The 27,823-nt window shown below is 35.0% G+C and overlaps 1 protein-coding gene across 1 annotated transcript; it reads right to left on the reverse strand.

Moving 5' to 3' along the window:
* Positions 1-935: 935 nt before the first annotated feature.
* Positions 936-27,331, reverse strand: LOC121734715 (connectin-like). The gene is made up of 3 exons (XM_042125313.1): positions 27,245-27,331; positions 3,575-4,648; positions 936-1,469 (listed from the first exon to the last, which is right to left on the reverse strand). Exons 2-3 carry the CDS (start codon positions 4,626-4,628, stop codon positions 1,024-1,026), a joined length of 1,500 nt encoding a protein of 499 aa, XP_041981247.1. The 5' UTR covers positions 4,629-4,648; positions 27,245-27,331; the 3' UTR covers positions 936-1,023.
* Positions 27,332-27,823: the final 492 nt, after the last annotated feature.

Here is a 27,823-nt window from a genome sequence, read left to right on the forward strand (position 1 = left end):
CCTGTTTCACGTCGGTTTTCTGTGAGAACGTGGTATTTTCCCATTCGTGCCGAAGCATGGCTCTCTTCTTATAGTAGTTATATTGGATACGTAAAATTCTGTGAGATTACTCATAATCGAATCTTGTGAACTCTTAATACCATCTTCTTTTTCCAGAATTTATGTATTTTAGTTCAATTTTATAGATTAAATATTTCAAACCAACTTGAATGCACAATAATATTACTTTTTTTTTCATTTGGGAAAAAGTGGAGTGAAACAATAAATTCAAAACCGAATTGTAAATCGCTTTTATTACTATTTTGTAATTCTAATATTATCTCACAGTTTAATATCATAAATATTTACACACAAGAAGCAAACCAATCGATATATTATACCTAGTCAGAAAGAATAAGACATAAATTGTACATTTCATTAAATAAAATTTAAATTCATTAGATTAAAAATTGTGTCTATGTAACCGTAGATACAAAAAGTTTTTATATTTATAAAAACTTTTTGTATCTTATAATACTCTATAATATAATACTCTTTTTAATTACTTTTTTTATTATTTTCGGTCAAAACCATTAAACTAGTTACAAAATTTTACATTTAATACGATATCGTAGTTCGCTTAATCATGGTTTGAACGAAAATATTACTGATGAGAAGGTAAGAAACTAGGAAAGTTTAATTTACTGATAGCTACTACTAGATATACTAATTAACAACATATTATAGGAATCCAATTTAGGAATATAAAAATATCAAGAATTATACACAATTACTTAAACTCTAATTAATTACTAAATCGACAAGTCTCCACAAACTTCAAATAAACAATTACTCCTAATTAGAAGTCTATTTTATTCAATCTCTCGAAACTTTGGAACCCCACAAAAGTACTACATTACAAATAAATTAACTCCACTCAACAAGCAAAATCAATGGAATGCTTAAACAGTCTTTATTAATGAGAAAATTCTTAACGCTAAGTCATCTAAAATTTACGTATTTACAGAATCACACGTTCTTAGTCTAATGTAGTAATATGATTAGTAATGATATGACTGTGGATAAACTAGACACTAACATTGTACTTGAACTCGGTAACCAGTAGTTTTCATCTTTCGAAGACAACATCTGCGAGTCTTCACCGTTTCGAACCAGACCTGGACATGGGAGAGTTTTCGCTGGGATGTCCACAACGAAAACTTGTTCTTCAGGCTTCACAGTAGCTTCGTACTTAAGTGGATCATATATTTCCTCATCGATAGCATCTTTTGGTTCATCATTTGAATCTAAATCGAAGCTATCTATTGTCGCTTTCTCGTTGATTGTAACTTCGTTGTTTCCTTCAGCGCTATCAAGGGTATTATAATAACAAGTGACGTCGTCTAAAGCTGATTTGAGAGGATCGCTGCTAGTTTCATTGCGGAGATTCTGGATCCAGCTTAAGCGGCAGTCGCAGGTAAGTTTGTTACCTGTTGGGAGAGGAAAATGCATTATATTGAAATCAAACTTTACATAAACAATAATGGATACCTTTATATAAGGCAATATCTTAACCCATCGATCCCCAAGCGGCAGCAGGCTGCCGCATAACAATTGAAAATCTATTATGTCTGCGATACCCACGATGGAGGTGCTACTTATTATCATTTAGCTCTTGTATGTGTATTTCGTTAGGCGTTAAATTAAAAAGAACGTTTAACTTGCGGTGGTGACAATGAAAAGTAGCAAAAATGATATTGGATGGCAGATAAATAAGAATGCAGCATTTTTATGGCAAGAAAATTATCTTATGTGTCAAATGGTTTTTGCGTTAGATGACGAGAAACCCCCAAAAGTGCATTTTTTTCTTTTTGTAATAACATTGAGATTTCAAAATTATTTAACAAATCTTTGTAACGATGCATTACAACGCACATCGTAAGCGAAAGATATTTTGAAATAAATAGGTTTTTTTTTGTAGTAAGTTCTATAATTCTATTTAAACACTAAACAGTTTAATAGACTCATACAAAATATAAAGTTCCTCTATGTTGCAATCTAATTCTACTCCGTGATCGATGTGCGACCTAAGTCACTAAGATAGACGAGGATAGATGTAATCGTAAATTGGGGATGCATTGGACTTAGCTGGAATAAATTTTGTGTGGAGAATAAATGAATTACTTTCATACAAATGTTTGTGTGGAAACTTTTATCAATTGTGCCTAAGAAGAAGAATCCATCATCCGTCAATCATCATCCATGAGAACCATGCTATTATTTTAAACGCGAGTGTGTCTATCTGTCTGTTATAACGCTGTACGCTCAAATAGCTGAACGATTTTGCTGAAAATTTATACGGAGACACTTTGAGTTCCGGGAAAGGACATTTTGTATCCCACAAAACGTACGGTAAAATTGCGCGATAAATTTATTTCAGCGCAAACGGATTTGCGGGCATTACTAGTTTAATATAACCCGGACAAAGCACGAAGCCTAAAATATTGACGTTTCCCACATTCGTAAAAAGAGATCTATTCCCACCCATCTATATCAATTTAGGACTCTCCCAATCTAATAAAGGGTCCAGATTCGTCGGACAGACAAAGAGTAATAAAATTATCATGTGAACTCCCGTTCGGTTTGTTGATTTTTAATAATTCATTTTCCATTGTGCCAAATCGTGTTATTACGCCATTGTTGACTCTAAACGAACTGCTACACTCATTAATTGTCCTTAACGCGAAGGGTGTTTCGGCTCTTTGGCGGGGGCTTAAAGCTGGGGACTAGAGTATTGTTCGCCCAAAATGTTATTTATCTTTTCGATTTTAACATACCCCATAATGGCTTACGTGATGCGTGCCGGAGCGTTGTGATGGTTGTATTAGGGTAAATGGTGAGTACTATAATAATTTTTGCTGTCAACAACCACTCACTATAAAAAAATAGCATAGTGAACGGAAAAGATTGGCCAAGTGCGAGTCGGACTCGCTCATGAAGGGTTCCGTACCGATACAGAGCAAAATAGGCTAAAAATTGTGTTTTATATGGGTGCCCTCATTTATTTTATTTTAATATTGTTATTAAATACTAAGGTATGCACTACGCATATAACAAAAGAATGTGTGAAAAATTCAAGTGCCTACCTCTTGCCATTATTGATATAGAGCGAAAAGCCAAAAAAAATAAATATATGCTCCCCTTAACTATTCATTTTATTTTATTTTTAGTATTTGTTGTTACCCAGATATACACAATCTTTGAAAATTTCAGAAGTCTAGCTATAGCGGTTCTTGAGATACAGCCTGGAGACAGACAGACGGACAAACAACGAAGTCTTAGTAATAGGGTACTGTTTTTACCCTTTGGGTACGGAACCCTAAAAATGAAAAAGTAACACTACATTTTTAGTAAAACATAAATAAAATATTGATTTAGATTCAATTAATTGATTGGTAATATAATGAAACTATTTTAAGAAAACTTTATCGCTATCAATGTCAAATTGATCAATAAATTACAATCAATTATGTAGTAAAAATGGATTTTCCAATAAAGGCTATTGATGTCAACAACGTAAACCCTAATAACTTACCGCTTAAGTAGAGGACGGAGGTTTTCATTTTTAAGTTCTCGAGGATCGGCTTGACGGTGTCGTACGTAAAGAATTCGATTTCATTATTTCTCAAATCCAATAATTCCAACCCTCTTACGCCCTCTAAAAGCCCTTCGTTGACGGACTGCAATTTATTACCAGTTATAGACAGTTTTTGAAGCAAAGCTAAGCCATCAAAGGCTCTCTCCGAAAGATATTTCAATTCATTATTATCCAAAAGAAGTTCGTTTAGATTCCACAATTCGGAAAACGTTAAATCTCCAATCATCGACAATTTGTTTGACCTCAAATCCAGCCTCGTTAAATTAGCGAGGCCTTTAAAGGTGTCTCTCGTTAATACGGAGATTAAATTGCCTTCCAGGACGAGGTCGTTGAGGATATTCAAATGCTCGAAGCATCCATCATGCGCCAAGTTAATATTGTTGAAGGAGAGATCGAGATATCTCAGGTTCGGGAGATCAACGAACACATCTCTCTGAATCTCTGCTATTTTGTTGCCCTTTATCGTCAAGTTCACAAGTAGCGGGAGGCTCGCGAACGCCGAAAAGTCTAGCGCTATTATTTTGTCGTTCATTAAAGTTATTTCCCTCAGCGTCGTTATATTCGTGAAAGTCCTCTTCTCGATTTTGTTGAGCGTCGCATAATGAATGTATAATTTTTGTAATCGCTTCAATCTGTGTATAACGTTCAACGGGATGAACTTGAGCGCGCCGTCGGATCTGACGTTAAATGTAAGTTTTTCCAGGAGCGGTTGCGAGTTAAAACTAGACCATATCGGATCCGATTCATCTATTCCGCCATTAAAAACCCAGCAGTCGGCTCTCGTGGCGGTTTTCACTTCCGTATTCTCGCAGTAACAATGTACTTTGGATTCTCTGTTTGTAATCTCGCACATATTATCTTTCGTCTGCACGGCGTGATATCTCCTTTCAGTTTTATCCCTGCGTTTTTCATTTAGACGGCTTTCAGTAAAGGATATTTGCACTGAGGTCAGTGCTAGAGCTAGGAGCAAATATTGAACCACGGTCTCCATGTTTCCAGCTTATTCACAACCTGAAACAAGTAAAAAAATACATTAAAGCGAAATTGCAGCTTAAGCTGTATAAAAACAGGGGAAAGTCCACATCGACTCAATAACTGGGTACAAAGTAATTTACTTCAAAATAATCATTCAGTTACGTTATTTTAACTACTCTGGATTCGGTGAGTAAACTTTGTGTTATTACCGCTATTATGGATATTTAATCCGGCGTAATGTAAAAAGTATATTCATAAATTAGTGATATTCTCGGGTTAGTAGGACACACCTGGGCGCTGTTTTATTAAAACTTGCCATAAATATCTCCTTCGGACGCTCCAAAACTTGTCATAATATTTTATAGTTAAGCTTATCGTAAAATTATTTTACAAACTTTACAACACACAATGCAGTTACCATTATTTGGAAGTAAAAAAACGAAAACCACTTATCATTGCCAGAACCTTGCAAATGAATTATCAAACCCAATCCCAGCCAACCATAAAAAACCAAACCCGATTCCCAAATTCACCGTTATTGAATCGTAGATTCGTACGCAAATAAGTCGTGCATATGGGACTAGATAAAGCCAATCTGAAGCCATAACATGGAATGTTCTCGAAAGAAATATGGCGGACATCGGCGGCTTATGACCGTTAAATGGACAGTTTGAATGGACAGGCGTAAATCGTTGAGATACCCAAATAGGACCAATTTGAATGCGGGTGTGTATTGTTTTCAGCAGATGTGAACAAGTATTACTTAATCGTTTCATTGAATTTGTTTTCGCGTCACATTAAACTGAATTGCGAAAGTTTTTGAATGTGTTTGATATTATGAAAGGATTTGTTGTGATTTCTGGAACTTTATTAATGAAATAAGCCAACAACACTAGTTATTAGTTAAGGGACAATTGACAATGCAACCTGACGCGTTAATGCAATCTGATGCATGTTTAACATATTTTAATGATCTTCAAACTTTACTGTACTTCAACTTTAACAACTACTGTGAAGAATTTGACAGATCTCATTTAATTACAGTTAAATAAATGATTGATATTCGTCTCTGGGTGGGGCAGAGACTGAGTTGTATCCGTAATATAAATACATGGAAACAGGGGATAAAATTCTTCGAAAACCTTCAAGGTATTTTGTTAAATAATTGACTACGAGAAGTTATAACAGTAAACCAAGATTTCGTTATCGGTATGCACCGAGTCTACATATCCGATGAAATTGGAGTTTCAGAAAATATTTTATAACATTTTTCAATCAGGCGATTTGAGAAGTTGGCGTTCAAAGAAACCATTTCAGTAACAGGTTATAAATATGGAAATACGTCTTGTTAACTTAAAAACTCTTTATTTGAAAATGTACTATATAAAGTAGTCATAATATTATTTTATTATTCATGTGTCAACGGGGAAAAGTGGAATAAGCCCCTATTATATACATAATAAATAACACCTTATGGCATGCATAGATTAATTGTTATTATCGTGATCAACATGGAATTCAAAAGTGTTTTGTCAACCCTGGTATAAACTAACATACATTTTTCGAGCGAAATTATCTATACTAGCTTTGTCTTGTCACTTTTATCTCTATCGGCGTATTTTAATGAACTTGTAATTAATAATATGGGTGCATGAAGCCGCTACAATTAATTAATTAAGTCTATTGGCTGGATCTAACCCTTTTGTCACACCGGCATGATCGAAAATTAAAAATAGAGCTGTCAAATTACGTAATGAAGTTTGACGCGTGGATGACTTTGTCGTGGAGGCAGACAAAATAACTGAAGTCGTAAGTAGATGTGATGTCAGAGAGATAACATTTTAAAACATAACTCATAAGCCTAATTACTAATTACTCATTTTTATTCCCTGAAAAAATAAAAATTCTGGAAAAAAATTGCTTCATCATAATATTCTGGCTGATAGATCCCTGGCTACACATTTATCAAAATCTACTTTTTTATTTCAAGTCATTTTCCCGGCCCTTTATATTATAATACTTATAGCTTTCATTTATGGAAAAAAAACTAGAGTTTTCAAATTCTTCTTCAAAAGTTAAACGGATGATATTAACAGAAATAATGTCAAAGAGGTTTCTAGTAAGTGACATTTTACAACGTGGCGTTATGTGCATATTGTGAGCTCATTTGCCCTGTACAAAATTGACACCTCCCACATTCGAATCGCATTAGCTTTGTCCACACTGTGCCTTTTTCTGTTCTTCAAGGGCGTGCGTTATAGCGCAGTCAACAGCGAATGCGAGGCATGAGGCATGCCCGCGACACATGCCCTCTGACCATATCCAAAACTTCAAAAATGACAATATTGGCGTGGCGTTCTTTGACGATGACGAAAATTGAAGACCAAAAGCTATGTCCACACTGTGCACTTTCATCTTCAATTTTCGTCATCAACTTTCATATTGGCGCATTCAATAATTGTATACGTCAACGAAAGCAACGCCAATATTGTCATTTTTGAAGTTTTGGATACGGTGAGAGGACATGCGTCGCGGGCATGCCTCACGTTCGCTGTTGACTGCGCTATAACGCATGCCCTTGACGAACAGAAAAAGGCACAGTGTGGACAAAGCTAAAACGCATAGTGTGGACATAGCTATTAGAATATATCTCAGGCTTCTTCTTCTTCCAGTGCCTCTCCAATTACTGAAGGTTGGCAGTCATGCTCCGAAACTTTTCCTTGTCCAAAGTGAGTCTGAAAAGTTCTTCAACAGACTTTATCCCTGTCCATTCTCAGATATTCCTCAGCCAAGATGTTTTGCGTCTCCCTGGTTTTCCTTTCCCGGCAATCTTCCCCATCATTATGGTTTGAAGAAGCTTGTACTGTTTGTTCCTGAAGATATGGCCCAGATACGCGACTTTTCTTTGCTTGATGGTACGAACAAGTTCTACCTTTTTACGCATACGTTTGAGTACTTCTGCGTTTGTAACTTTGTCCGTCCATTTTATCCGCAGGATTCGCCGGTAAGTCCACATCTCAAATGCTTCCAATTTCTTTCATAGCCCAAGCTTCACAACCGTAAAGGACTTGCGGCCAAACATAGCACTTGAGCACCCTGGTTCGTAACTCAACAGAGAGAGAGCGGCTTGTGAGTATTTTGTTTATTTTCATTAATGTTCCCTCGCTATCTCTATACGGGCACGGATCTCAGTCTCTGATTCCCAGCTTTCTGTTACCCAGGAACCCAAGTATTTGTACTTATCCACTCTCGTCAGCAAGGTGTTGTCCACTTTGTTTATTGTATTTTGAGGGTTATTAGCTATAGTCATTATTTTTGTTTTTGAAGCATTCATCCTCAAACCTGCTTTATGGGATTCATTCTAGTGATAATACGCTGAAGACCTTCCTTGGATGTTGCAATAAGAACGCGCCCGCAATATCTCAGGCGCTTCAGTGAAAATACCTAAAATCATTACCGTTCCTTTTGACTTCGCCATAGACTAGAGTAATCAGACAGGATGCAATTTAAATATTAGTTTAACTTTTACCACACAAAGTTATTTCATTAAGCTCCTAGTGAGAACATTCAGTGGTTTAATTAGTCTGTGGCTTAAATATTAATATTGTTACTTGCAATTCATAATAGTTTTATAATTTTGAAGCTAAAGTTATAAGGAATAAAGGAGAATGATGAATGAATTAAGGATAAGACACCATGTATGTACCTATATTTTAAAGAAAAGTCTTGTTACATAAAAAGTTAGGGTGAACATGACTAGTGATAGGACAGTACTAGTCATTGGACAGAGCACAAAAACACTATATTTATTAAGGTTGCTTTAAAAACTACCCGTTCTTCTTAAAAATCGGGCGTTCTCTTACTTTAAAAACAGGCAGTATTTTAAACAACATTAATAAATATTGTGTTTTTATGCTCTGTCCAATGACTAGTACTGTCCAATGTACTAGTCATTTACCCTATATTATTACGAACAATTTTAAATATTATTCATTAATCTTTTTAATTAATTTACGTTGCGTAAATTGTTAATTTGTAATAATAAAACATTAATTCTGTGATTTATTAACTTTTAAAACAGTTATTATACTTTTTAACCTTAAAAATAAAGCCAATTTCTTACACAGTTTTTCTAATTTGACGAGAAATATAAGTTTGTAGTTTCTCCGTTCGAAACCTCTGACAGGACCCTTATGTCCTGGATATAATGATCATTATGGAAACTTAGTGAAATAAACTCTGGACTTTGCCCTACGAGTTAAAGTTTATGGATATCGTAAATGGAACCGGGGGAATATCGTGAGTCATCGACTGAGGAATCAAAGAGTATTTGGATAGAGGGGACACTTGATATAATAATCTTAACGACCTCTGTGGCTCAATGGCACAAGTCGGGGGTCGCGTGTTTGGTTCCTGCCGGGGGAACAAAAAGCTTTCAATGTTCTTGGGTCATGGATGCAGAGTTGATTCGACAACACTTTGATTAGCTAGTATCATAAAGTAAATATATCAATCGATAGAATATTTGAATAGATGAACTGCTATTACAAAATCTTGGTGAACCGTTTGCAATTCTCAAATAGTGAAACAATTATTAAAATTGTTTATTAATTATTAGTTATTTTTTTACGTGATAAATATAAATATTTCCATCTTCAAATATTTAACGACTTTCTAACACATTTTTGGATTTTCACTTTGATAAATCAATAACTGTAGAAACCTAACACGAAAAAGTTAAGGTACAATAGGTTTATACGTGGGAGAGCCATGCTTCGGCACGAATGGGCCGGCTCGACCGGAGAAATACCACGTTCTCACAGAAAACTGGCGTGAAACAGCGCTTGCGCTGTGTTTCGCCGAGTGAGTGAGTTTACCGGAGGCCTAATCCCCTACCCTATTCCCTTCCCTTCCCTTCTCTACTCTCCCCTATTCCCTTCTCTTTCCTTCCTTACCCTCCCCTATTACCCTGTTCCCTTTTAAAAGGCCGGCAACGCACTTGCGGCTCTTCTGATGCTGCGAGTGTCCATGGGCGACGGAAGTTGCTTTCCATCAGGTGACCCGTTTGCTCGTTTGCCCCCTTTATTTCATAAAAAAAATTAGAATTAACTTTTTCTCAATTTAAAAAAAAATGTATTTTCTTGATCATGAGGTACAAAAGTTGTCCCCTCTACACGCATCTATAATCACGTAGATCGAACAGTTGAACACCCTATAAATGAATTGTAAATATTCTTTGTATAGTAGTCATAGGAGTGGCAATGTCAAATTTATGATATTTTAATACCAGTAGTGAGCTTGGGGAGAGTATAATGAATGGAATTTGATATCTTTATATGCATGTAACTTATAGTTTGCTTTTGTATTGGAATTGACTGTTGCTTTGTATAGCAGTCAAGGTATTGAAAGTCAGCACACTGTTTACTAATATTTTTTACAAATGATGATTCTAGTCCGCTTTTTTATCAACTTTATATGAATTAGGTTAGAAAGAAACATTTTTATATGCCTAACAAAGTTCAAAACTCTACAATTGCGCTAGGTTTTTGTATTGCGAGAGCTGTTTGCAGGCACAATCGACGTCCATTTTAAGCAATGGCAGACGAATATTCGCAATCGTCTGAATTGGTCCATCATATTCCGACGTTGACAAGTCACATTGCTATGCATTATCTTAAAACATTTTAGCAAAAATAATAATAGTAATAATAATATCTATGGACGCTTCACACCACGTCAGTCTGGCCCCGTGCTAAGTACCTGAAGGACTTGTGTTACAGGTACCAGACAACGAATATATATTTAATACTTTTTATACTATACATATATTTAAGATTTTTATTATATGATACACATATTTAATACACATCCATGACCCAGGAACTTTGAAAATCTTTTTGTTCCGTCGGCGGGATTCGAACCCGCGACCCCTGGCTTGAGCTACCAACGCGCTCACCACTGAGCCACAGAGGTCGTCATTTTAGCAAAAAGAAGTAAGGAGGATAAAAAAAAGGCAGCATCAGCAGATATAGAAAGTTTTATTCGACTGTTAACAACGTTTCTCTCAATATTCTGATACGACGTATGCAACTTAACGGATTTTGGTCGTGTTGTTTACTGTATATCCTAGTACCACCCTCCTCTCCAACCTTTGCGTTCCCTATTCACTTGATTTTACTTTTTTAAGTAGTTACGAATAATATAACGTTAAAGCCTAATTTCATCACGACGGTGAACCATTCAATTATGTGTAACTGGATTAAAAAAATAAAATAACCATTTCCGCGCAGTACATGTGACATTCAGATAAGAAGATTACAGTAAAAAGAAACGACGGTTAATTAAGAAGTTTTTAATTAGCATTAGCCTCAGGAGGGTTGTTGGGGGAAAGTGAATTATTTTTAACTAAAACGAATGAGTTTTGTGTTAGTTTCGACTAACACGGTGGTTTATGATGTGGCGAAATGGCTGAAACATTGTTGTTTTCAACTTGTTTTGCCGTTTTTTAACGGGCTTCCAAAAAGGAGGAGGTTTCTCAGTTCGACTGTATACTATTAAATTAGATGAGGCCTGAAACTCCGTTGCGCCAAAAGTTGTTTATCGTGCGAGAACCGTACGTTTTACCACGTGGGAGAGCCATGCTTCGCCACGAATACCACATACTCACGGAAAACCGGCGTGAAACAGCGCTTGCGCTGTGTTTCGCCGAGTGAGTGAGTTTACCGGAGGCCCAATCCCCTAACCTATTCCCTTCCCTACCCTCCCCTATTCCCTTCCCTTCCCTACCCTATTACCCTATTCCCTCTTAAAAGGCCGGCAACGCACCTGCATCTCTTCTGATGCTGCAAGTGTCCATGGGCGACGGAAGTTGCTTTCCATCAGGTGACCCATTTGCTCGTTTGCCCTTGCATTAAAAAAACGACATAAATATCCTATGTCCTTTCTTGGGTCTCAAAGTACCTGCATATAAAATTTCATTCAAATCATTTCAGCCGTTTAAGCGTGAAGAGATAACAGACAGACAGATACAGACAGACACACTTTCGCATTTATAATATTAGCACGGATAGGCCGAAGGGCACAAAAACTTCGCCGATTCGAAGTGAAATAGCTACAGCAGATACCATAAAATATATATTTTTTTTTAATACTAAAATATTCATGTTTAACGCACTTCCAAACCATTAAGCCCTGAGCGATAAAACTCCACCAATTTATTGTTTGTAATTACGCTAACGAAAATTTATCACTTAAGAGGATGCAACAGGGGCTAGAGAAATGAAAAAAAAGTACGTGTAATATCTATAGCTGTCTCCCTTACCTCAAGCCGATACCGCAGAACGCGATAGAGACAACTGCAGAAAATCCAGAAAATCAACGATTCGTTGTCCCCTGATTCCTTCTCCAAAACTTAACCGATTTAAGTACTTTTTCATTAAAGATTAAAAAAAGGCTTGAGCTGTGTTCCTATGTTTTGCTTTTTTTGTATAATCTAGCCAAATCTGTTTTCTGGACGTTTGAACACAGCGGAAAATCTGGCCATTTTTTTGGGGTTTTTGAACGTTCATATCTTATTTAATAATTCAATTATGAAAAAAAAGAAAACATAGGGACATTGTATTAGTGGCCGTAGATATTCAGGAAAAAAATTATAACTCTACTAGCATTATCCAGGGAGGAAACAGGGGACAACGTTTGTATGGAAAAAAGGGCGGTGTGGAATCCTCTTAAGTTAAATAGATCTAACAGAGTTGACAAAAGTGCGGCTAAATTATACAGTTAATAGATTTACACTAAAGTTTAAATACATTTTCATGTAAATATTAATAAAATTCAGCCCAATGAATTTGACATTGTATTACATTTTGTAGTTGATATTTCAATAGGGATTATTACGAAAAGGTCGGAGCCATCGGAGTAGAGGGCGCTACGAGCACAAACAGTAAAGGAGTGAGCACACTGAGACGGGCCGTGCCGGGGTTCAGCGTGCTGGGGCTCATCGCAAAAGTCTGCCTCCATACAATTTGTATGGAAGCGGATGCGCGTATCGCACACTGTGTCGGGGCGCAGCGGATTTCCGCTTCCATACAAATTGTATGGAGGCGGATTTTTGGCCCGGCACGCTGAGCCCCGGCACGGCCCGTCTCAGTGTGCTCACTCCTTAAGGGTTGAATCAGACCGCGACGCGACGCGTAGATGCAATTCTAAATTTATATGGATTATAATATCCTTTTTCATATTGCTTAAATGAATCCTTAAGCCACGCCTCTTTTCGTCTCATTTCGTTTCTTTTTTGTTTCTTGGTGTTAACACATCCTAAGTTTCAGTTAGTGTGTACCAGCCCTTATTCCATTCATATTCTGTTCGATACATTCATTACAATATAAGTTCTAAATTCAAACACTAAATATTCGGATACGGTTGATTTGAATATCATTTAGTCTATTTTGTGTACGTGCTAGCTTCGATATATTAGAACTTAGAAGGTTTGTTATAATAATATGGATTCTACACTTAATTATTAACTTAATTTGTTCCTAAAAAGGAGGATAAAAAATCAACACTGACGACGCGACACCTTTGTTATAACTTATAAGCAACATTTCCCTCCGACTCTCGCATCTTTACCCCCCCCCCCCCCCCTCCCTTCCTATACATAGGATACTTTTTATCCATAAAAAATGTACGGTTCCAGCGCGATAAACTAATTTTAGAACAACGAAGTTCTATAATATCTAGTTAACTATAAAAATCTTAAAAGACATCATTATAGATTCTTATTAGTCCTGAAAATTTGTTGTATTTATCATAAGGATTGGGGCTTTCAATATACCTATAATTATAATTGTACATAGCTTAAGTCCTTTTTACTTTTTATTTTCTATTCTGTATATGTTGTGTGTTGGAAAAAATAAACGTATTCTATTCTATTCTATTCTATTCTAAGTGTTTAAAAACTAACCTCCTTTCCTCTTGTTTTTTCTGTTTTAGCTGAGTTTTTTTTTAAGTTTTAACAAAAGAAATATAGATGACTCAAGTTACATAGTCTATTCAGTGCAAACGAAATATAATATTCTTTATAAAAATTGTATTGGCGTGGGCTCTGAAGTCTAGACACCTAAAGGATATCATAACTAATAATATGAGTAAAGAGTTGGTTATTTGCTTAAAACCTCTAAAGCGCCTTAATATAAATTTAATATGAAGAGGTCGTGAGCTCATGAAATTTGTCTTCGGGGAGCTAAAAGTTGGATCGCAAAACTGTGGGTCGTTAACCGATAGATATTACTAGTATATTACTTGGTACTTATTCGTTAAATACACATATTATTCAAATTCATTATTAGGTAAAAATTACAAGACTAATATTATCTTCTATATATATAAAACTCAAAGGTGACTGACTGACATGGTGATCTATCAACGCACAACCTAAACCGCTATCGCTGAAATTTGGCATGCAGGTAGATATTATGACGTAGGCATCCGCTAAGAAAGAATTTTGATCAATTCCACCTCCAAGGGGTTAAAATAGGGGATGAAAGTTTGTATATAATAATACTTTTTAACGCGAGCGAAGCCGCGGGCAAAAGCTCGTATAAAATATACGAATCGCGGTGTTTGTATACCTACTTTGTTACTAGATGTATATCGGGTGATCGGCATACAAAATATTATCATCATCATCAAAATTAATACAGCCGTTTTGAAGTAGTTTAGCAACAAACGCGACAAGATCTAACCAGATATGATAAAAGTGCTCATACCCATTTGGCTATTATTCATACAGGCAAATTGTTAAGCTCCAAATAATAAAGCAAAACAACTTTTCCTGGATAAGCTATTTTTTTTTCAAACTCCTTAGAAACGGCTGAACCGATGATGACGACGTGTGCTCATCTTGAAAATCGGCTACCATCCATTTTTCATACCCAAAATAACGTAAAACGAGTTATGAATTAAAACACTAAATTAATGATAATTGACTAAATTAATGAAGCGAATAATAATTAAAAATTCTCAAATATTAGCAAGTAGCTATTTAAATAGGTATTCCATTTAAATCAACTTTAGCTACAAAAGAACTGTTAATTTAGTAAAATTATTGTTTTATTTCAATATTATATTATGACATTTTCTAAGGTATATCTTCACAAAAAACGACATGATTAATAATGGTCTAATAAAAAACCTATAAGGCTGTTTTGGTGGGTAACCAAAATTTGAAAGTGCTACCTCTCACACTCACTTGTAATGTAACATTACAGATTCGTTTTTGAGCATTATATTACACGTGTAATGTAACATTAAAGATTCGACTTTGAGTATTACATTACAATACTATCTCCCTGAATGACAGCATTCGCGTGTAATGTAACATTCGAATTTGAGCTTTCCATAGATAGTTGATGTTACAAGTTGAATCAAGATATTACACACTGTATCATTACAAGGTGCGAATTGCAATTCTTGACTCTATACTTGACTTGATTTGACATTACAAGCGAATGCTCCCTAGTATGAGGGAGCACCTTAAGATGAATTTGAAATACAAATTATCACTGATGTAATTTTAAGTGTCAGCTATTTCGCACGTCATGCATGTCATCAGTCATCACGCACAATGTCATCCACGCGGAGAATAATCCTTTTAGATCTGTATTATTGACATTTTTAACGGGCACCGGAGACGCATAGTTTGAAACCCTGTTTTTGTTAACAAACACAACATTTTTTCTCTTTATATTCCTACAGAGAATTGTAGGTCATGCGTTGCTAAAATGAAGCCATGCCAGAAGATTTTAATGAATAATCCTCGACCAAAGATAACCGTCCATCCGCGGCTGTATCTAAAAAGATAATCTTTCAGCTGTAACGTTGTTACCGAATAAGCTCGTGTTTTATGGATGCAGCTTTAAGTTGTAACGAGCTTACGTAACTGATCCACTTGAGCTTTCAGCGTAAGCAAATATTAAGCTCTTGGGATGCTTTGAGGTCTTAAGAACAGTACCTTTAAACTTTAAACTGTCCTTTGGAATTAAAGCTTAGGCTCTCTGAATAAATGAGGGTAGAATTGAACAGTAAATTAAATATGTAAGAATTATTAGCGTAACGAAGTTGAAAGAAATCACAGGATTCAAAAAGAAGCATTAAGAATTAATATTTAAGGCTGGCTTAGACTATTCCAATGATTCAAACCAACACTGGATTTTATAATTGGATCAGAATCAGCAAACCGGCCATTATAGGGCTTAAGGTACGCTTATACGGGCAACTAAAATTGCTCCATTCCAGTCAATTCTCGTCAACTTTGACGCCACGACTACATCGAGCAATTTTCGGCAACAAGCAGGAACAAGCAGAACAATATTGCGCAGTACATCGCAATACAATTGAGCGATATGGCGCAACTGCATCAACTAGTTACTAGGCAATACTGTCGGATATTCGTCAATTCGTATCGGCGACATTGAGCAATATGAAATATCTGGAGCAATATCGCCGAAATAATTGCCGCAATTTATTGAAATTGCTCCATATTGCTCCACTAATTGCTCCAGATCGGTCCATTCGTGTCGCCGGGCACTTATTGCCGCAATTGTTGGCCGTGTAAGTGCTTCTTGTGACTTTATAGAACCCTCAAAAGACTAAGTGTCAAGAAGAGGAACGTGTATTTCAAAACTGCTAAAGGGCCTAACTGCCGCACCTAGAGACGAGCATTAATAATAACTTAAGTAAATTTAATGTAATTAATTTAAAATTTTGACATAAGCCTCATACATTATCTGTCAATCTCTTCATTAAATTGAAGGTTAATCATAATTAAATGTCTCTGAGTGCGACAGTTATGGCCTGTTTCACCGCTTCCTGATAAGGTGCCCGATAGGGTTATTTGACAGATTTTCCATACTCCATCTGTCAAATTAAGTGGCGGATAGCCTTATCAGGAAGCGGTGAAACAGGCCCTCGGTGTATTAAATTCGCAATAAAACGATTAAAAAATAACTAGCTATTTGACCGAGCTTTGCTCGGTATTCGATAAAACACGAATAAAATGACATTTTCTAAAAATGATTCCTAGCTAGATCGATTTATCGCCTCCGAAACCCCCTATATACTAAATTTCATGAAAATCCTTGGAGCCGATTCCGAGATTCCAATTATATATTTATATATATACAAGAATTGCTCGTTTAAAGATATCAGATAGGAGTATACCAGGAACTCAAGAACAAAATCACCGCATTCAGACTTTTCAGATTCTCGGTAGGAAAGGTTTCTGAGAAGTGCTGAGACACCGCAAACGTAACGTACCTTAATATTAACAAAACGCTCCGCCCCTAGTAATTGGAACGTTGCCATGTCAGATAATTGTGCCACACCCCGCTGAAATATACTACCACAAAATTCCTGTGTCCAAATAATTAAATCTTATTTCCCAACTTCTTATTTCTGCGGGGCTAAAATGGCTGCTTTGGAGAATCATATAATGAATCACAATATGATTCACTTTTTTAAAATCGCAAAATGCAAGTCTGCTTGCAAGTTTCAATTCATTAATTCTTACTAATTTGACATTTGTCAGTTTGACAGTTTTGACAATTAATTTGCTGAATTGATTGACAGGAAATGCTATGTGACAATTTTAGCCCCGCTGGTCATGCTCATGAGCAGCAATATGTTGCAAAGTTTTGAGGGGTGGCATAAAAGCATCAGTAAAATACAGAATACCATGATTATTATGAACGTAATATTAGTTGAGGGATGCTTGAGAGAAACACTAATAAAAACAACGGGTTGCTCTTATAGAGTGCTGGCAGATATTCAAAGGAGAGGCAAATAGCGAGCATCTATACTTATTATAAAACAAAGTCGCTTTTTTTCCCTCATGTCCCTTTGTTCCCTTTAATCTTTAAAACTACGCAATGGATTTTGATGATTATTTCAGTGTTAGATAGCCCATTTATCGAGGAAGGTATATTTTATCACGCTAAGACTAATAGGAGCGAAGAAATTGAGGAAAATGTAGAAAAAACGGGGAAAATGATTTGAAAGGGCTAACTTGAACGCGCTAATCTCAGAAACTACTGGTCCGATTTGAAAAATTATTTCTGTGTTAGATAGCCCATTTATTAAGGAAGGCTATAGCCTATATTTTATCACGCTAAGACTAATAGGAGAATGTGAAAAAACGGGGGAAATTATTTGAAAGGGCTTGATCTCGTGAACCACTGGAGCAATTTTTATGTTATTTGGCACAGATAAGAAGTTGAACACGTGAAGGATCATAGGCTATCGATTTTAATTATTTTTTCAGTAGCTATATATTTTATACCCGTGCGACGCGGGGGCGGGTCGCTAGTAATATATTTTTTTAGAGATATTATTTCCTATTCGTCGCGCCGGCTGCGCCTACTCTGAGGCAGTCTTGAAAGATTTCCTTCAGTTGACGTGCGCTGACGAGTGTTTGTGAGAGTTTAACATTTTTTACCCGTCCCAAAAAATGGGCAACACCATTCTAAAAGTCCGTGATTAAATCTATCTCACCATATCCGTCCTCGGGACTCCAAATATATCCATGACAAATTTAATTAAAATCGTTTTAGCAATTTGAGTGTGTAGACCACAGAAATAAATCAAGTTTATAAGTCAAATCAATAGATTTATTTCTGTGGTGTAGACTGTAGAGTCAGAGAGAGGTCACAGACAGACACACTTAAGTATTTACAATAAAGGTGATGATAATTTTTGATGAACCTACAAAGATAAATAACATTATTATTGACTAGCTTTTCCTTTCAAAAAATATTCTTTCTTAGGAGATGCGTACGTCATGGTAGCTTTATGAATGCAAACCGATCGAGCTCGATCGGTTTAAAATTGACAAAGTTTCATACTTTCATTCCCTATTTTATCTTGGGGGTAGAATTGACCAAAATCCTTTCTTAATGGATGCCTACGTCATAACATCTACCTGTATGCCAAATTTCATCATGATCCGTCCAGTGGTTTGGGCTGTGCGATGATAGATCACTATGTCAGTCAGTCAGTCAGGTACCATTGAGTTATATAATTTATTTAAATAAATGTTTTAGATAATATTATTAACCTGGTGCCATAGTTTTACAATAACAATAATTATCTAACTTCAAACAGAATAACAAAAGACGAATTCCATAGTTTGCTCATACCTCTCCTTCGAATGACGACTCAGGTAAAATCGATATTTGTCAACAATACGAACAGAACTTGCAAAGGCACAAAGAAAAGGTAAGCAAACAAAGGAAATCACAGAGATTACCTGCTTTCTGATTGTGAGCAAAAAATGTTTTCTGAAGATTCTTCAAAATTATCAACGCTCACGTCCTACCTGCCTTGTCTTTATAACAACCTCTTGGGATAATTGCCTTGTTCTGTATTAGAAACTACATTCATAAAAGAATTCTTGTAGTTTTCTGTCGTCGTCATTACGAGAACGGAGGAACTAGTAACGGTCTGACTGCAATATTTTTGTTATTTACTCTATTGGTAGTATTTTGATATCAAATTACTAAATAATTGCTTAAAACTTGATATTTTCCTCACTATTACAATATAAATAAATCTCATTACTTTTTGAGTACTAATTTTTCTACCGCACGTTTTAATTCAAACAAAACATCACTGTGTTAACATTCTAGCATTGCATACATAATATTACCAAGAGAATCAATATTATTCAAATGAACAGTCTCATGTTTAATTTATGCGTAAAATTAGGTTCCTTCTTAAATGCAAATGTTACGTCAAGAGTGACATATGACGGATAATCCCCCTTAGTAGGCGCGCCCTAAGTTGGGAACCCCTGATCTATTACTAATTATATTAAAATGATTAAAGTGTGTAATAAACTAACAGTTCTCGAATGTAAAAGGCAAATTAAAGGGGTAGTTAACGATTAATGCGCTGAGGGAATTGAGAATTAAGGTAACAAATATAGTTAAAAAACACGCTTAGTCCAAAGAAGAGTAATGATAACTCCCACACCGGTATCGGTGACGGTGGCCGGTTTCATTGAAACCAGGCCAGCTACGCAGGAGTAATTTTATAGCGCGCAGTACATAAGAGCACGATCTATTCCTATTTACTCTCATAACCCAGTGGGACGGAAGACCCACACGACTGGCGAGAGATCAGGCGCAGGACCGACCTTTTACATGCCCATCCGACGTATGGATCATCTTACTTTTCAGACAGTCAGGTGATCAGCCTGCATTGTCCTAACAACACTTGGAAATAATATATTTCCAACGTCGAACCCACGACCTCCGAGTCAAGAGCCGCGCTCTATACCACTGGACCACGGAGGCGAATTAAAAAGAAAAAAAGTACAAAATAATCGGCCAAGTGCGAGTTGGACTCGCGCAGGTATGGTTCTGTACCATTATAGAGCAAAATTAGGCCAAAAATGGTGTTTTTTGTATGGGAGCCCCCCTTATTTTTTTATTTTATTTTAATATTATTATTAAATATTAAAGTACACACAACACATATAACTAAGAACTTTGAGAAAAATTCAAGTACCTACCTGTTGCCATTATTGATATAGAGCAAAAAAGCCAAAAGTATCACGTTTGTTGCATGGGAGCCCCCCTTAAATATTAATTTTATTTGGTTTTTAGTATTTATTGTTATAGCGGCAACAGATATACACAATATGTGAAAATTTCAGAATTCTAGCTATAGCGGTTCTTGAGTTACAGCCAAGTTCCAAGACAGACGGACAGACATCGAAGTCTCAGTAATAGGGCCCCGTTTTTACCCTTTGGATACGGAACCCTAAAAAAGAAGAGTAACACACAAACATACGTAATACGTATACAGGTGAAGCTAAATATGTGTGTTAAAACTCAGGAGACAAAATATCTAAAAATTTAAATAATTCTTCAGTCACTAACATAGAGAATAATTACAAAGAATACATGGTACGAAATTATAAAAATAGGAAACATGAAATTATATAAATAAAAACCACAACATGAAACGTGAATGAAATAATATTATTTCAATGTTTAATTAGAATCAGGATTCAATATTTGTATACTATTAAGCATTGGTGAGAACCATTCACCCAAAAACGAAAGACGACATTAACTTCAAGATTCGCCAAGTTAATTTGTCGGAGTGCTTCGTAAGTCCCACTTTTAGGACAATTAGTTGTAAATTGTTTTCTTGGATTTGATAGATGGACGATATTATGATCCTCTTAGATACCAATCTATTTACTTAAGTGATCATGATTTCGTTATGAGGTGGGAAGTTTACTGATTTTTGCACTGTTTTATTTTTGATAATTACGCTCATGTTGAGCATTATCGGAACTGCAATTTAAATTTCTCAACTAAATTTATTACAAACATATTTTGAGACGTCACACACGGAGTAAATTATTACTATAGTTATCAAGCTATTTGGTTGAAAGGACTTACCGCCCATACATGCTCATAGATAGTATCAAATTCCTAGTGTTCCGAACTAACTGTCGTGTTGCCTAAGTCTTCAAGTCTTCAAGTGGCAAGCAATAACGTTACTAAGCTTTAAGTTTGTCGGAAGTTTGGTCAAACTTTACCTTTAGCTTGTTGCTTTAAAGACCCAAATGTAAATATTTCTTTTTTACGCATGAGTAGATAGCAACCCCAATATTTGAATGATCCCTTAGCCATAACTAGCCAGATATGGATCTGATAAGAACCACCCCTCGTGTTCACTTTTTGTACATTGTGATTATGGGATATTTATTGTAAATTTTGTTCAGTCTGTGGATGGTATAGACTTTTTGCTATTCACTACTTATTATTCAGTGAAAAAGTAGAAAAAAACATTTTTGAGTATGGCTTCAATAAAATAGTGAAGATTAAGAACATTTTAAAGTTCTCAAGAGTGCTGGAGAGGTATGCTTTCTCAAAACCAGCAACGAATTAAACAGAAGAAGTAGGAGAAGTATAAATATTATTATACGGAGTAAATTATCCAGGTGCCATTATAATTCAGCTGATGGACACGTATGTTAATTCCCAACTATTATCCGATCGATTAAAGTCAGCCATCCGTGGCACGCCTAAATTGAATATTTATTTAAAAATAGAATATAAACTCGTCAACAGACAACAAAATCCACCATATTTGCACAGCGTCAGCGTTTTGATTTACAATAAAATGATCAAAAATATTGGCAGTGTAATCTAATCCTTATTCGATTGGAATTCAGAATTATTTTTGGAATTTGAAATACAATTAATCTAATCGCAGTATTTTTACTAAATCTGGATTATATTTTAAAATAAACCGTTGGATATGCTCAGTATAATTTCACCTTTTGTTGAATTTAAAGCAGGGAAAGTGATCCAAATGCGTCTTTCTAGGCAACCATAGGGTTTATAATGAGAGGACGTTAGAGGAAGCTTCTAATTCTCTTGGTTTTGGGACTTGTAGCCCTTCCGTTTTAGTGACTAAGAAGCCCTCAGAAGCTTATTGGCTCAACACAGCCTCAACCATTAAATATTCCTTTTGCATCCTAATTTTCCAATTCCTTTGTTCGTCTAATCATAACTTCAGTTCTTTGTGAAGGTGTAATCAAATATTCATATTAAATACCTTTGTTTGAACCACCATCACAATCAACGTGTCTGTTAATTTCATTTCTAATCAAGACGTATTTGAATTGTTTAAGAGCCTGCGAAGAAATTAGTACGACGCTTTTAGTACTTACGTTTTAACGTTACATTCTAAACACCGACGAAAAAAGGGGTGTTTTAAATGTCTTAATTTTGACGTGTCTGTGGAATTGTTACATCCAAATGGGTGGAATTAATTTTATCAAGTTTTGTTTGTTCGAAAGCTTACATGATCGAGAGTATTTGTTTCAGCCTCTATTTTAGTTTTATTTCATAATCAATGATAATTAGACTACTCTATTTTAGTCATCTTCGTAACGAAAGTGTAAATTTTTAATTAGACAAAATCTAAAATGTTCAAAACGTCCTTTCCAGTACCGAGTTTGAAATAAATACTACTATACTCTGTTTCAAGTTCCAGAGAACGGTAAGTTTCAGAATAACAAGGAATAGAAAATGTTTACGGAACAAAACATTTTCGTTTCTTATCAAAAATGGAATATTGAACAAGTAGATAGAATGCAAGCCTTTGAGTGTTTGCTGAGAGCCGGACGAAAATATATCGTAAACTACTACATAGATACAACTAGTGATCAAAAACATTGTGGGATGTGCACACAAAGATGCTGATATTCCATTTAATAATATTACAGCTAATGCTCTATACTCGTAGCTTCTGTCTTCATCATTATGTCAATATTATTTATTGTTTATTCATTAATTTTAATACCCACATTGTATATGAGAAAATGAATTTTAAATGTTAGTCTCGCTAAAATACGAAGTTCACGTCAAGGTTCATCAGAAGGTTTTGTCCACACTGTGCCTTTTTCTGTTCGTCAAGGGCATGCGTTATAGCGCAGTCAAAAGCGAACGTGATGACAATGTTGGCGTTGCGTTCGTTGAATGAAAGAAGATGACGAAAATTGAAGACGAAAGCGCATAGTGTGGACATAGTTATCTAGTATGATCTAATAAACTCAAAAAACTCCAACTCAATTTTTTTTATTCAGAATTATTTTTTTCAAATACTCTCTAAAGTCTGAACGTCCACATGATGCCTACCACCGTTTAATATTTTGTTTATTTTATTTCAGAAAACCAAAGTCATTAATCAAATTATTTTGTTTTACTTCTATGCAAATATTAACTGGTTACCACTGTTGAATTTTTAATTTTCGTTTTCTTTTTATAGTTACTTACTACTTATTATTAAATAATAAGTAACCTATATTATATTTACCTTTCTTTTGTTATTCGGATTAATTAAGTTCCTACCGCCAAGCACAGATAATATTATATCCCTTAATAATCTAGTCCTGTCCCTCGGGATACAATGAGATGAATCCTGATTAATTTCATGAGGGAAAAAATCTTCTAAGATGTTGAATATTTAAAAATTACAATGTTATAGTGAATCGTTTTTTTGTATACTAGTGTGTGTGTGTGTGTGTAACGAGAGAAAAGGAAAAAAATATAATTTAATTAAAAATATTATTTTGATTTAAGATTCCTGCATTGATTTTGTAGAAATTTAGCAAATATATAAGTAGAGGAAGGACATTTTTTTTGGGCACATTTACAATTGCCCGTACTTTTTTTACGCGAGCGGAGCCGGGCGCAACTTCTAGATTAAAACTGTGACATAAAACCATCGAAGCATAAAGAAGAATTTACTTTAGAAACACATAAGTCGCCTGGCAAAGCTGCCAACTAATAAATGGTCGACACTAATTGGATTTAAGATTTTCTTTAGACATCCGACGGAATTCCTTTTAAAAATCTCATGAAATTCTCAGCGCTTCGACATTTCTAAATAGAATATAAGTTGTGACTTTAATAATTCATGTGAAACGTATGCTGTTTCTGCTGTTATAAATATAGATTCTGGCAGATGTTCTAATTAAATAGTCATGTTCTATCATATATGCTCATTCATAGAGTAATCATTTAAGCGTCTTACGAGCTACGGCCACACTCCAAGACTTCAATGAACGCTCAACTTTATCTTATCTTATATCTTTAAACGAGCAATTCTTGTATATTATATAAGTGAAATATTATCTGTTAGAGCCGTTAAACTCTTCCAACGAAGATGATCTTCTCTCAAAAGTACCAATCTATTTCTTTAAGGAAAGATACAAAAATATTCGCACTTTATAAAATAGCTAACGGGTAAAATACAGCGACGTTAAATGTCAGACATTTAACGGAAATAATAAACTAAATAATGTAGGCCAAAATTATTCAAATCGCTCTAAAAATACACAACGAAAGGCACAGAAAAGTTAAAAGTCCCGCGTTGCTAGGTTTTATTTTTTATTTTCGCCTGCCCTCTTGCCAACTCTTTGCACGTGACAGCCTTATTAATTTTATGGTAAATTATACCATGAATTTTATATAGACATTTTGCAGTATAGCATTTTCTTTATTAAAATATTATATTAAGGCCGGTAGAAACCTGAGGTTCGACAAGTAACAGCTGTAATTCAAGTTGTTTTTTCTAATTTTAAGCATCTACCGCTTTATTGGAAAATATCAAAAAAATTGTTAGTAAATTAGATAGTATTTGGGAGATACTATAAATAGTAGCAGAATGCTCATCAATAATGTCAAGAATTATAATTATCAAGTGTATTGTGTATTCAACCTCCAAATTTGAACCCAAAAATACTTTTAGACAGAAAGTCTAACTACAGTAAAATTATATTTGACCCATCGAATATAAACCCAAAAACATAAATGCACCTCAAGAAACTTGAAAAATCTTTATTTCATTAAAAATTCCTTAGCCAACACAATAATCTGTGGGGAGCACTTTAAAGGAACGTGTTTTGGAAGCTAAATATCTGCGTCAAGACGTTACAAAGGCAAATAGGTCATTGCCAAGATGCTAACAAATACTTTTGTTATTTCGTAAATTCCTGTGTGAATATTCAGAATTTGTGAACGGGTGCCAAAATATTACCGATATAATATTTCGAAGGGGTTTGTTAATAAGGATATCGTTATGTTGTTATGGCCATTATATAATAATACATAATATAACCAATCATGGTGGATTTAAAGCCAAACTGGAACAAAACGAAATGTTGACCATTTCGTTTAAAAAATACGAATACGGACGACGCGGACGTACGAAGTCGGACACAATACAAGTTTTTACCTGTAATCTGTACACTGCACCGTTTGTAAAGTATTTATTTTACGAGAAATTTTTACTTTTACGCCTCTCTATATCTGTGAAAAATTGAAAATTAAGAGACGTGCGCCATACAGCGTCGCATGCAAGAAATATATATATTTCTCTTTCCTTGTTAAAAATTTCGATTTATTTGATAAAATTAAATATGCCAATTTTATATTTATTTTTTTTATCATAGATTTAATTAAATCACTATTGTAATATTATTCGAATACTAGCTGTCCCGGTGAACTTCGTGTCACTTTAAAACCTTCCCTGGACTTCTACGAACATTTTAAGACTAAAATCAGCCCAATCCGTCCAGCCGTTTTCGAGTTTTAGCGCGACTAACACATTTGAAAATCCATTTTTATATATATAGATTAAATTTGTAATTTCAAGATGGCTGAAGATGAAAACACATAAACGTCAGGATAAGTTTGACCGCCGTCTTAACGGGGTTATGATGGGCCGTAATTAAGTTTAAGTTTAACCGAGACTTGCCAATATGTTACTAACTAAGTTAGGTGAAGTGTCCTCATCTGGATCCTTAATATAATATTGGATGTTACGTTGAATATCCATACTTTCATACTTCCTCCATAATAATATTATAAATGGGAAAGTGTATCGGTCTGCTACCTCTTGACGCCCAAACCGATAAACCTGTTTGCTGAAATTTGGTCTTGAGATACTTTGAGTCCCGGGGAAGGAGATAGGATACTTTACATCCCGAAAAAATGTACGGTTCCCGCGCGATAAACGAATTTTGGCGCAACGGAGTTGCGGGCGTCATCTAGAGACTAGTGTTCCTGTCACACAAGTGACATTTTTAATTGGATTGAAGAAGACAAAACACTGTATAACTATTCAAAGCTTATACAACGTTTATTAGTAAGGGGGTAAGATTATAAAGGTACTGGCTGCCCGGCAAACGTTTCTTTGCCATATAAAGTATTTCGCCGTATTATTTTATTGAAGTGACTAAATAAGTATGTCACCATGGCAACGTCCATTGCTATCCCGTCGCACAAACTATGGTCGCCGTCAGTCTCGAGTTGTAATAATTTACTATTTATTCAACAAATGCACATATCAATAATTATAAAAAGTACCCAGTAGCCGATTCTCAGACCCACTGTATATGCATATAAAATTTAGTAAAAATCAGTAAAGCCGTTTCGGAGGAGTACGATAACTAACATTGTGACACGAGAATCTTATAATATACTAGCTGTCCCGGTGAACTTCGTGTCACTTTAAAACCTTCCCTGGACTTCTACGAATATTTTAAGACTAAAATCAGCGCAATCCGTTCAGCCGTTTTCGAGTTTTAGCGCGACTAACACATTTGAGAATCCATTTTTATATAAATAGATAAGAAAAGATTATTGTTCATTATTGTTCAGCGTTTGAAAGTTATTTTAAATCACGCTAATAATGGTCTTCTTCATTTTATAAATTTCTATATACTTACTCAATATTGAATATACTAGTGCTATTTAGACTAAAATTTACCAAAATATAAAGCTAAGTGTATATCAAACTCTACGCGAAACGCTCTTAAAATAACTGTAAATTTGTAATAAGAGATTTTCCATATTATTATTAAATTCACATGGCGTAAAACCCGTTGAGTATTCCTAAATTATTTTATAATTAACTCATTAATTAAATTAATAATTCAAATTTCAAAATTGATTAATATCAAGTATTTTCCTGAACAACAAATACCAAAAATACCCAATTGAGAAACCACAAAAAATAATTTAAAAGTCACTAAAATAAACTTACCAAAAATATAACACAAAGCACAAACACAAGTCCGTAAAAGTTCGTCACCCCTGCATGCGGCCCACGCGATACGCAACTGTCCGCTCCGCTCACAAATTCAATACTGAATCAGGGCAGCCCAAAGTTGGGGCGGGATGATAGTTTAAAGTTATTCCCCTGTCGCGTATCTGTCGCGTTTCGTTGCAGGTATAAATTGGTTATTAAATATAGCATAACAGTTGATTGTTAAAGTAAAATGTGTGGGTTTTAAGATTTTGATTCGGTTAATTTTAGTGTTTTAGAAACGTGACAGAAATATAAATATATATTATATATTTAGGTATAGCAGATTAATTTGATGATGGTTTTAATAATATCAGAGAATCAGAGTAAAATCTAAAATATATATTTTAATACAAGCAAAATAACCCTTTTTATAAAGAAGACAAAATTAGCATTGAATTAATAATTCCATGAAATTAACTGTTATCACATATTTTTGGTTACAAAGCGTAGGCGTTTAATTAAGTTACTTACCTAGGACAAATAAATATGAAAAATAAACAAAAGGAAAGTGAAAAAGCCAGACACGTCCAATAA

Source organism: Aricia agestis, chromosome 16, assembly GCF_905147365.1.
Source record: "Aricia agestis chromosome 16, ilAriAges1.1, whole genome shotgun sequence".
In the NCBI taxonomy this organism is placed as follows: Eukaryota; Metazoa; Arthropoda; class Insecta; order Lepidoptera; family Lycaenidae; genus Aricia; species Aricia agestis.